General features: G+C 36.0%; 3 protein-coding genes across 3 annotated transcripts; all 3 read right to left on the bottom strand.

Annotated features, from left to right (window-relative positions):
• Window positions 1-1,021: 1,021 nt before the first annotated feature.
• Window positions 1,022-11,368, bottom strand: LOC104885212 (uncharacterized). Its single transcript, XM_057391186.1, has 4 exons — window positions 7,454-11,368; window positions 3,500-4,670; window positions 3,275-3,392; window positions 1,022-3,211 (listed from the first exon to the last, which is right to left on the bottom strand). The coding sequence occupies exons 1-4, from the start codon at window positions 10,886-10,888 to the stop codon at window positions 1,051-1,053; spliced, it is 6,885 nt and encodes a 2,294-aa protein (XP_057247169.1). The 5' UTR covers window positions 10,889-11,368; the 3' UTR covers window positions 1,022-1,050.
• LOC104900680 (putative disease resistance protein RGA3) lies at window positions 3,192-5,365 on the bottom strand. The gene is made up of 2 exons (XM_048634411.2): window positions 5,142-5,365; window positions 3,192-4,525 (listed from the first exon to the last, which is right to left on the bottom strand). Exon 2 carries the CDS (start codon window positions 4,488-4,490, stop codon window positions 3,477-3,479), a length of 1,014 nt encoding a protein of 337 aa, XP_048490368.1. The 5' UTR covers window positions 4,491-4,525; window positions 5,142-5,365; the 3' UTR covers window positions 3,192-3,476.
• LOC125492258 (putative disease resistance protein RGA3) lies at window positions 5,137-12,092 on the bottom strand. Its single transcript, XM_048634407.2, has 2 exons — window positions 11,463-12,092; window positions 5,137-8,847 (listed from the first exon to the last, which is right to left on the bottom strand). Exon 2 carries the CDS (start codon window positions 8,735-8,737, stop codon window positions 7,352-7,354), a length of 1,386 nt encoding a protein of 461 aa, XP_048490364.1. The 5' UTR covers window positions 8,738-8,847; window positions 11,463-12,092; the 3' UTR covers window positions 5,137-7,351.
• Between the last annotated feature and the right edge of the window lie 445 nt (window positions 12,093-12,537).

Below are 12,537 nucleotides of genomic sequence, written 5' to 3'. Positions count from 1 at the left end.
TAAGACGAACATTTATAACTTGTAGAATAATAGAGTAAAAAAGAACATAGAGAGAAATAAGAATGCTGAATGTATATCTCTATTATATAAGGCAACATTCAACATCAATTTTTTGAGAAAATAAATTGTAAAGATAGTTTTACTATCCAATTTATTTTATTTATTCTACTTTATTTGTTATCACGCGTTCGCACGCATTGCATGCATGTAAGACTAGTTCCACTTATTGAAACCAAAGCACATAAGCCTTTAAATAAGAAACAAAAAATCAGAAATTTAATACTACCTCCGTTTCTTTTTAATTGTTACACTTACCCTTTTCACGCATGTCGATGCACTACTTTGAGCCTTTATATCTCTAATTTTGTATTTGTAAAAAATATAAAAACTACATATTAATAAAATACATACTAATACGAATCTAACAAGATCCCACATGACTATGTTTTTATTCACGTATAAATCACAAACGAGGGTCAAAGTGCAATTTGTGAATAGTGTAAAATGTCAAAATGTAACAATTAAAAAGAAACGGAGGTAGTACAACATAGGCGCCTACATAATAGAGCACTAACATTATTTAAAGAACCCAAAGCTACTACTACTTATCATTATTTAGAAAGGAAAAGTTGCACAGAACTAGACCTGGTTATTGGACGGGTCGGGTCAGAGTCAGTGCGGGTCGGAAGCGGATCGGGTCATAAGAGGGTCGTCTCATAAAGAGTCGATAGCGGGTTGGGCCAAATGGGTAGAGGGCTTATAGCGGGCCGATAATGGGCGGGTCGGTAAACGAGTAAGAAAAACAAGAAACAAAAAGAGCCAAAAGTAAGTATAAATGAATGCGAATCCGAATATGTAATTATTTTTACAAAACTTATTTTATTTTTTAAAATTATTGGGTTTCTTTGTTGACCCTATAATGGCCCTATCCAATAATGACCCTGTCCAATAAAAGCCCTGTTAAATTGACCCTAACCCTTTAACCATTGGGATACTCTGTCCAATAACCACCTCTACACTGAACTGAAAGCAAAGTTGAATCATTGTTCTTCACGGCATACGTAATTGAGAAACATGGCGTATTTTGGGCCAATCCTCGCCGTCTGGTTCTCGGCATCTGTCTCTTAGTTCATCGTTGCAGTAAAATATTAGAAGTTCTGTAAGGGAGTTCATCTGGCTTAATACTTCAGGCAATGACTTTAGTTCATAGCACCACTCGAGTTGAAGCGATTGCAGTGAACAAAGTGAGTTAAGCCATTGTGGAAGGGCCTTTAAATTTATGCAGGAACAAATGCGGAGCGACCGAAGAGTGGTTACATGTTGAAGTCCCTTTGGGAGATTCACCAGCTTTGGAAGGAATTCTAATTTCAAGGAAGAGAGGGAGTGAAGAGATTTCCATGGCATATTCTCTTTCTCTTCCAAATCCAGCAGATTGCAATAGCTAATACGTAGATCTTGTAGGTTTGCGAGATGCTCTATTCCTCCTCCTGACAAACTTTCCAGGTTCAAGCATCTAAAAATTGAAAGTTTCCGAAGGGAAGAGGCACAATACCTTTGAAATCCAAGCTTACATACTGAAAAGCTGTCCATCTCAGATTTTTCAATTGAGATCTCAACAGCACCTCGCCTAAACTCTTCAAGTAGTGAGTTTAGAATCCCTGCATCATCTATGTTTAACTTCTCAAATAATATGGGATCCCCAGAATTACTTGTGTCAGACACACTAATGGGAACCAAGTTGGAGGTGGACAAGGAAGAAGAGGCAATAATGACTGCACTTGGAACACCTTCCTTCATACAAAATGTCAGTGCTTCATTGCATCTTAATAGTTTCACTCTTCTTGCAAGTGGGCATGGAGGAAAGTATGTCATGCTCCGGCAACGTTCTATCTCTAATTTATGAAGACGAGGAAATGAAGGGATGACCACTTGTTCCCTGCGACCATTGCTGTCTATGAAACTATCCGCAGTAGCTGCATCAGCCTCCACCAACACTAAGTCTCTCCACCATCCCTTCAACTTTGGCATATCGAATAGAAAAAGCTTCTCAAGGGATGGGAAGAATGTCATCAACTCTGCAGACCTTGATGCTAGCATCAAAGGACCTTCTATGCCCTCAAGATCATCCATGTCAGAAATCTGAAGACATTTAAGATGACAAAGCTCACTCAATGACGCGAGATTCTGCAACTTAGATAAACCCCACAACTCGATAGTCACAAGTTGTGGAAGATAGGTTTCCATCATCAACGCCCAGCTTGGCAATCTTGCTCCGTCGTATCCACCTATCACAATTTTGCTAAGATCATGGTTAGGGCAGAGCCCCTCTAACAAAATTTCGTGGACATGATCTTGGCCCCGACTACTAAAATTAAAATTTATTTCTAAAGCATCGAGACGCGCCTTCCTTAATATGTCCGCTCCTTTTGTACCAGTTGGCATATCATTTGAAGAAAATTCTTTCACTTTAATTTCGAGTTCACCTCTCAAATTAACAAGACTTTTCAAGTCAATGAGCTCCCCTTTCTGAACTTGATTGTCATTATCCCCACCTACAACAAAATTTGTTAGTGTGTGAAGACATGTTAAATTACCCATTCCTGCTGGCATATGGGTCAAGCTATCACATCCAGAAATATCCAAGTGCCTGAGATTTGCCAAGTTTCTCAAGTCTTTTGGTAACTCCCTCAGCTCCCTACATTTGCGTAAATTCAATATTTGCAAGTTATAAAGATTGGTAATTGAATCGGGAAGCATCTGTAAATCGTTGCCATAGAGATTTAGATATCTCAAGTGCAATAGTTTACCTATTGCAGTGGATATAGTTTTTAGATTCAAAGTATTAGCTAACCCCAATACCCTCAAATGCCTACATCTTGAAATAATTGTATCTACATCATCAGATGTTAAAAGGTCTGATCTACAAAGAAATGTTCGCATTGCTTTCATCTCATTTGTAGAATGAATTTGATGAATTTTGTGCTTCCAACACGAATCTGTACAATCAACAGCAGATAAATGACGGATTTTGGTGTCGAAAGGCCTTGTACTTTCTGTGAGCATCAAAACCTCCTTTCCTGCTACTTGTTGAGCAAGATCGTGTATAAGATCATGCATTTTGAATTTGCGAATTTTACCATCTTCATCCTGTTCAATGTCTTGGAAGAAGCATCTATGCAGCAACATAGAAAAATTGTATTCACCCACATCTTACATACTCTGACCTTCATAAACTGGATCAAGATAGCCTTGTGCCAGCCAGAGACTAATTAACTTGTCTTTCTTCATGACATAATCCTTAGGAAAGAGTGAGCAAAAGCTTAAACAACTCTTCAACTCAGGAGTAAGATGATAATAGCTAAACATCAATGTCTGCATTACGTCATCCGCACCTGAAAACATTTTAGCCAAATCAGTATTTTTGAATGATAGCCATTTTATTTTCTCTTGATTGTACAACAAGCTGGCCGTCACTTTTATCGAGAGAGAACTCTGGCACATTTGTTGACAATATCTCTGCCAATTTCAACTAGATCAGTGTGGGCCTGCTCTTCCCTATCCTCAAATGCTATTTTCTTGAACAAACACCAAGAATTTTCCTCCGATAGACCTTGCAACTCATGCATAGGATAGCTACCAATAGCTGCTGCCACCTTTTTGGAGCGGCTAGTTACCATAATTCTACTTCCCCTACCACCTAAAACAAAGAACTCCTTTAACTTAAGCCATTCATGATGTCTCACCTCCCATACATCATCTAGAACAAGAAAGTACCTTTTCCCTTCTATCTTTTGACGGACTTCTCTTTGCAGCTCTTCTAATCTAGGTTCATCTCTCCCAAGGATCTTCGAAAGGACTTCTTTCAGGCCAAAATCTTCAGAGACACAAACCCACTTCATCAATTCAAATTTACTCTTGATCCTATCATCATTAAAGACAAGTTGAGCAAGAGCAGTTTTCCCCAACCCTCCAATCCCAACAACAGTGACAAACGAAACATTTTCCTGACTATCAGCACAAGAGTTTGAGTCAGACACTAACATGTCAACAATGGCCTCCTTATCGGCCTCTCTCCCAATAATACTCTTTTCATACACATAAGAACATGTTTCCTCTCTTCTCTTAACAGGTTCATACACATCATTAAACCCAAACTCACTACGATCTTTGGCAATGCCATCTAACTTCTCCCTAAGCTTCTTAATCTTTTGAGACGTAGTAAAAGCAGAAAACACTTTGTTTTCACTAGATAAGAAACGGCGTACCTTTTTGGAGATCTTACCACCTGGCATTGCTTTATAGCGCTTAGCAATGGTGGTGAACTCATCGAACAAATCATCAGCATCATAAACAGCATCCTTGAGCTTGTCAACCCAAACTCGGCCTTCATGGGAGAGCTCTTGGTGCTTAGACTCGGCATCCAGGAGGACAGCCTTGATTGTAGTGACAGTGTGCTCAAGAGCTTCAAGTTGAGTAACATACCCAAACATGGAGCATAGGTCTCGTAATTCTTTGGACTGTAAGGCTGATAACAGTGTCTGAGCAACAGTAAGTACCATTCCAGTTGCCATTTGTGATGAAAGTATTTCAAAAGAGAAAATAAGCAGAAAAGGGTTGTATGACTTGAATGTAAGTGTGATTTTCTTTCTGGCAGGGGTAGAAATTGCAAGCTGTTAGTGTTATATACTCTTATATAATGAAGTAATATGTGTGTTTGTTTAATTATTTTTTGTTCATCCCATGATTTGTGATTATCATTGGTTTCCTGAATTATATGATGTATTAGTAGTTTTTAATACAATAGTATCCAAACTGAGATCTTTAATTGCGCCGGATTTGTCGGAAATGCCCACATAAAAACAGCACAAGTTCACATGATCCATGTTATTACTGGTAATTAGACTAATAAGAAATTCATAATCATGGTGTGTGTTCATGTGCAATTGCTTGTGGTGTTGTATATTCTTAACAAAATACTTGATTGATTTCAAATCTTGAAAGTACTAAACAAATCAATTAAAACCCACAAAAGCCAACAATTTAAAACTTGAATATGATGAAATGATGCCTACTAAAATGGATCAAAAGTAATGAATGTGTCATTGAGACATAACGTCGAACATGTGGTGTGCATACCTTACCAGTTACGATTTATGAGTCTTCAAATAGGTCGATTTTGTGCATCATGGTTTATCTTTTCTTCTTAATCTTGTTCAGATAATTCGATATCTGCAGATTTGTAGGTTGCACATGAATTAATTATTTTTGCGGAAATAGTTTTCTAATAATTAAGGAAAAAGATGAGAGAAGAGGGTGAGGACTGAGGACTGAGGACTGAGGACTGAGGAGTGTTTCTGTTTCCTAATCCCTACATTACATCAATGGGCATATGCTTCCTATGTTGAAACCTTTTTAAAAACTACTCCCTCCGTCCCAAAATATAGTTTCCATTTCCTTTTTTTCACGGTAATTTATGCAAGTAGAATCTAAGAGGGATAGTAAAGATTTTTTTGTTTATTTAAATAAATGTTGTATGGGAAAAGATGATTTTAGGAGAGAGAATGAAAAATAATTGGTGAAAGAACATTAATTGTAACTTTTTGGTTGAATAAACAAAGGAAAAAACAAAATTCAAGAAGCAAACAAATGATGAGACACGGTTTTTCTAGACAAATTGCGGAAAAATGTGGAACTAAATATGGAAATGAGAACTATATTTTGGGACACTCAAAAAGAAAATGGGAACTATATTTTGGGACGGAGGGAGTAGTATTTTTGGACCTCGGGTTAGTTATAATAATCAAATGTATTATTATTCATAAATTTTATAATTGATTTTAGGAAAATGATATACATAGCCCTTAAGGCTATGTATAAGAAGTTTAAAATAGAAATAAAAATTTGAATCAAGCATTTATTACCTCAAATAATGTGAAATTTTATCATGAATTCATAAACTGTTTTCATTTTAAGACATGTATTTAATGCTTATATGTAACCCTAAGGGCTACATATAACATTACCCTTGATTTTATTAGTTTTTTGTAATATTTTGTGTAGGGTGAGAAATTGAGAAATGGACGTTATGGCATAATAAGTTGTTGTTTTTTATTAAAAAAATCTAGAAATTAGGGACAAAAATACAATTTCAATGGAATTCGGATAAGAGAATATTATTTCATTAATAACAGTATTAGAAATATAAAAAAAACTTGTATATATCTTTATAATTACATATAATTGTAATACTTTATTATATTTTACTTTGAATTATTCCCTCCGTCCCATAATATAGTGCTTGTTTCTTTTTTACACAATCTCCAAGACGTAACTTTGACCTTTAATATCTTAAATTCTGTATTAATAAAAAATATAAAAAGTTGATATTATGAAACTACACATTGAGACGAATCTAACAAGATTCCACATGAAAATATTTTTTTATATATATACAAATGAGAATATTCTGTTAAAGATTTTAAAGTTTGACCCACCAAAAATAAAGTAAGCACTATATTATGAGACGGAGGGAGTATTAAACATTGAAATTGTAGTGGATGGGTAGTTAAGCTCTCACATTTCATTTCCATGGTCTTGTGTTTGATTCCTATAGCTACATATTGTTAATATTTTAAATTGAGATCATAAACATTATATTAGAAGCTTGAGAAGAGTGTCATGTGGCACATACACTGGATTGGATCGTGTCATATGACAATGTTTTTTTTTTATAGCAAAGCCTTTTAATATATTTGTACAAATTTCGTGGAGAGAATTTTTCTTTTCTAAGGAAAGTGGAGCAAATATTTCAGAATATAAATAAAGCTTTACCTGATAATCCTTTAATTTCTGTAAATTATACTCCCTTTGTCTTAAAAAAGAATTTGTTCTCGTTTTTTCTTTTCACGTTTGTGAATGCAATTTTGTATTATTATTATTATCTTTAGTATAAATTACAAAAGTTTAATTTTCGTAATGAATTCATTCTTACAATTTGCATGAATATATATATTTTCTTATATGTAAATGATTTACAAGATTTTTCTTACTTATGAATAGTGTCAAGATTGCAAATGAGAACAGTATTTTGTAACAGATGGAATAAAATTATTTTAACATTATTTACATACTCAAACTTTGTTTATTCTGTATTATTTATAAGTACTAAAAAACATAATCATGGATCATCTCATTAGATGTCATTAGATTCTAGAATAAATGACACTTAATAGACCACTAACAAGTAACAAGGCAACTAACATTATTTACGCATCACTAATTCACTATGCTGAAAAGTGAAAAGGAGGAACTAAAATTAATTTAGACTGTCACTCAAAAAATACTTCTCTCTTCAACAGATATGTATTTCAGAAATATGGCGTATTTTGGGGCAATCCTCGCCATCTGGTTCTCGGCATCTGTCACTTAGTTCATTGTTGCAGCAATATATTACAAGTTCTGTAAGGGAGTTCATCCGACGTAATACTTCTGGCAATGATTTTAGCTCAGAGCACCTCAAGAGTTGAAGCGATTCCAGAGAACAAAGTAAGTAAAACCATTGTGGAAGGACCTTCAAATTTTTGCAGGAATTAATGCGGAGCGACAGAAGAGTGGTTACATATTGAAGCCCCTCTGGGAGATTCACCAGCTTTGGAAGATTGCGTAATGTCAAGGAAGAGAGGGAGTGAAGAGATTTCCATGGCATATTCTCTTTCTCTTCCAAATCCAGCAGATAGCAATCGTCAATATAGAGATGTTGTAGGTTTGTGAGATGCTCTATTCCTCCTTCTGACAAACTCTTCAGCTTCCAGCACTTATAAATTGAAAGTTCCCGAAGGGAAGAGGCACAATACCTTTGAAATCCAAGCTTACATACTGAAAAACTGTCCATCTTAGAATTTACAATTGAGATCGCAACAGCACCTCGCCCAAACTCTTGAAGTAGTGAGTTTAGAATCCCTGCATCATCTATCTTTAACCTCTCAAATAATATAAGATCCCCAGAATTACTTGTGTCAGACACACTAATGGGCAGCAAGTTGGAGGAGGACGAGGAAGAAGAAGCAATAATGACTGCACTTGGAACACCTTCCTTCATACAAAATGTCAGTGCTTCATTGCATCTTGATAGCTCCACTTTTTTTGCAACTGGGCATGGAGGAAAGTATGTCATGCTTGGGCAACCGTCTATCTCTAATTCATGAAGACGAGGAAATGAAGGGATCACCACTTGTTCCCTGCGACCATTGCCGTCGATAAAACTATCAACAGTAGCTGCATCAGCCTCCACCAACACTAAGTCTCTCCACCATCCCTTCAACTTTGGCATATCGAATAGACAAAGCTTCTCAAGGGATGGGAAGAATGTCATCAACTCTGCTGACCTTGATGCTAGCATGAAAGGGCCTTCTATGTACTCAATATCATCCATGAAAAAAAGCTGAAGAGATTTGAGATGACAAAGTTCACTCAATGATGGGAGATGCTGCAACTTACGTAGACCCCACAACTTGATAGTCACAAGCTGTGGAAGATAGGTTCCCATCATCAACGCCCAGCTTGGCAATGTTGTGCCTTCATATCCATCTATCTTAAATTTCCTAAGATCATGGTTGGGGCAGAGTCCCTCCAACAAAATTTCATGGAAATGACCTTGGCCCCAACTATAACAATATATTTTTAAAGCATCGAGACGCGCCTTCCTTAATATATCCGCTCCTTTTGTATCTTTGAGCATATCATTTGATGAAAATTCTTTCACTGTAATAAAGAGTTCACCTCTCAAATTAACTAGACTTTTTAAGTCAATGAGCTCCCCTTTCTGAACTTGCTTGTCATTGTCCCCACCTACAACAAAATTTGTTAGTGTGTGAAGACATGTTAAATTACCCATTCCTGCTGGCATATGGGTCAACCAAGTACATCCAGAAATATTCAAGAGCCTGAGATTTGCTAAGTTTCTCAAGTCCTTTGGTAACTCTCTTAGATGCTTACATTTGTGTAAATCCAATATTTGCAAGTTATAAAGATTGGTGATTGAATTGGGAAGCATTTGTAATTTGTTGTTAGAGAGATTTAAATATCTCAAGTGCACTAGTTTACCTATTGTATTTGGTATTGTTTTCAGGTTGAAAGTATTAGCTAACTCCAATACCCTCAATTGCTTACATCTCGAAATAATTGTATATACATTATCAGATGTGAAAGAGTTTCCAAAATACTCCAAATTCGATCTACAAAGAAATGTTCGCATTTTTTTCATCTCATTTGTAGAATCAATTTGATGAAACATATAGTTCTGACACGAACGTGTATAAGCAACTGCAGATAAATGACGGATTTTGGTGTCGAAAGGGCTTGTACTTTCCGTGAACATCAAAACCTCCTTTCCAGCTACTTGTTGAGCAAGATCATGTATAAGATCATGCATTTTGAATGTGAGAATTTCACCATCTTCATCCTGTTTAACATCCTGGAAGAAACATCTATGCAACAAAACAGAAAAATTGTATTCACCCACATCTTCCATGCTCTGACCTTCATGACCTGGATCAAGATAGCCTTGTGCCAACCAGAGACTGATTAAGTTTCCCTTTTCTATCCGATAATCCTTAGGATAGAGTGAGCAAAAGCTAAAGCAGCTCTTTAAGTCGGGAGTAAGCTGGTAATAGCTAAACATCAACGTTGGCATTATCACATCCTCACCAGGGCGAGCCATTTTAGCCAAATCCATACTTTTAAAAGACAACCATGTGGTTTTATTCTGATCAAACAGCAAACTGGCTGTCACTCTTATAGAGAGAGGAACATTAACACATTTTTTGACAATATCTTTGCCTATCTCAACTAGAGCTTTGTCGGCTTGCTCTTCCTTATGTTCAAAAGCTATTTTCTTGAACAAACACCAAGAATTTTCATCAGAGAGACCTGGTAACTCGTGCATTGGATAGCTACCAATAGCTCTTGCCACCTTTTTCGAGCGACTTGTTACCATGATTCTACTCCCTCTTCCACCTAAAAACAAGAAATCCTTTAACTCAAGCCATTCATGAGGGTTCTCTTCCCATACATCATCTAAAACAAGAAGGTACCTTTTCCCTTCTATCTTTTGTTTGACTTTTTTTTGTAGCACTTCTAAATTAGGCTCACTACCCTCAAGGATTTTAGAAAGGACTTCTTTCATGCCAAATTCTTCAGAGACACAGACCCAAAATTTCAACTCAAATTCACTCTTAATTCGGTCATCAATAAAGACAAGTTGGGCAAGAGCAGTTTTCCCCAACCCTCCAATCCCCACAATACTGACAAAGGAAACATTGTCCTGGATATCAACAGATGAGTTTGCATTTGACAATAACATTCCCAAAATGGTCTCCTTGTCCTGCTCTCTCCCAATGATACTCTCTTCACGCACATAAGAATAGGTTTCCTTTCTTTTCATAACAGGTTTATACACATCACTAAACCCAAATTGACTACGATCTTTGGCAATGCCATCCAACTTCTCCCTAAGCTTCTTAATCTTTCGAGACGTAGTAAAAGCAGAAAACACCTTGTTTTCACTAGATAAGAAACGGCGTACCTTTTTGGAGATCTTACCACCTGGCATTGCTTTATAGCGCTTGGCAATGGTGCTGAACTCATCGAACAAATCATCAGCATCATAAACAGCATCCTTGAGCTTGTCAACCCAAACTCGGCCTTCATGAGAGAGCTCTTGGTGCTTAGACTCGGCATCCAGGAGGACAGCCTTGATTGTAGTGACAGTGTGCTCAAGAGCTTGAAGTTGAGTAACATACCCAAACGTGGAGCATAGGTCTCGTAATTCTTTGGACTGTAAGGCTGATAACAGTGCCTGAGCAACAGTAAGTACCATTCCAGTTGCCATTTGTGATGAAAGTACTTCAAAAGAGAAAATAAGCAGACAAAGGTTGTATGACTTGAATGTAAGTGTGATTTTCTTTCTGGCAGGGGTAGAAATTGCAAGCTGTTAGTGTTATATACTCTTATATAATGAAGTAACTAATATATGTGTTTGTTTAGTTAATTTTTGTTCATCCCATGATTTGTGATTATCATTGGTTTCCTGAATTAGATACTGTATTAGTAGTTTTTAATACAATAGTATCCAAACTGAGATCTTTAATTGCGCCGGATTTGTCGGAAAGGCTCACATAAAAACAGCACAAGCTCACATGATCCATGTTATTACTGGTGATTAGACTAATAAGAAATTCATAATCTTGGTGTGTGTGTTCATGTGCAATTGCTTTTGGTGTTGTATATTCTTAACAAAATACTTGCTTGATTTAAAATCTTTACAGTACTAAACAAATCAATTAAACCCACGAAAGCCAACACTTTAAAACTTGAATATGATGAAATGGTGCCCACTAAAAAGGATTAAAAGTAATGAATATGTCATTGAGACATAAAGTCGAATAGATGGTGTGCATACATACCAGTTATGAGTCTCCAAAGAGGTAGATTTTGTGCATCATGGTTTATCTTTTCTTCTTAATCTTGTTCAAATAATTCTATATCTGAAGATTTGCAGGTTGCAATAAATCAATCGTTTTGCGGAAATAATTAAGGAAAAAGATGAGAGAAGAGGCCAAGAGGGTGAGGACTGAGGACTGAGGACTGAGGACTTGAGGAGTGTTTCCTAGATCAATGGGCATCTGCAACCTATGTTGAAACCTTTTATTTTTTTATTCTGTGGAATTTTAAAAGTTGATTTTTTATTTTTACTTTTTTTTTTGAAGGAGAAGTTTCATTAATTGAAGGCCAAACGGCATCTATAATAGTATTAAAGTAAAACAAGATACAATTAAACAAGACCAAATCAAATTCGTCTTCGAAGAAACTACAATGAACTAGATCGAACAATACAGCACAACCCCCTTGTATTTGCTGAATCAAGCAGCTATTGATGAGGAAGTCTTTCATTCTGATATAGTTTGGGAAGAACATTCTTGATCGACTCAGGTTGACCGCATCCGATATTCCAATAACTTCATGTTGAGTCTCGAACTTCAACGAATGAGAATAATTTCTCATACCTAAAAACAAAAGAACCATACTCACAACTCCCATAGGGGAGACGGAGATTTCCAAAACAGAAACTAAAACCCCATAACAGGGTTTGAGAAAATCTCATAAAGAGAGACTAATTTATTGAACAAAACAAAAAAGTGAACTAAAAACTGAAAATAAAAGGAGAAAAGGGGCTTACCATGGATGAAAACATGAATATATATCATTTTCTCACATACTCCCTCTGTTTTTTTTATCTTTCTCACTTTCCGGTGCACATCTCCCAATGCACATTTTTGAACTTAAATATATTTCATTATATATTAGTAAAAATTATAACGATTGAATATTAATAATGTATTAATTGAGACGAACCAAACAAGATCCCACATGAATATATTTTTCTTATAAATTGAAAAAAATTGAGAAGATTCTCTCTAAGTATGAATAGTGTCAAGATTCTAAGTGAGAACAATAAAAAAAACAGAGGAAATACCTCCT

This window comes from Beta vulgaris, chromosome 8 (genome assembly GCF_026745355.1).
Source record: "Beta vulgaris subsp. vulgaris cultivar EL10 chromosome 8, EL10.2, whole genome shotgun sequence".
Classification (NCBI taxonomy): Eukaryota; Viridiplantae; Streptophyta; class Magnoliopsida; order Caryophyllales; family Amaranthaceae; genus Beta; species Beta vulgaris.
Note: the sequence above shows the minus strand (reverse complement) of the source record. Positions and strands in the feature narration are given on the sequence as shown.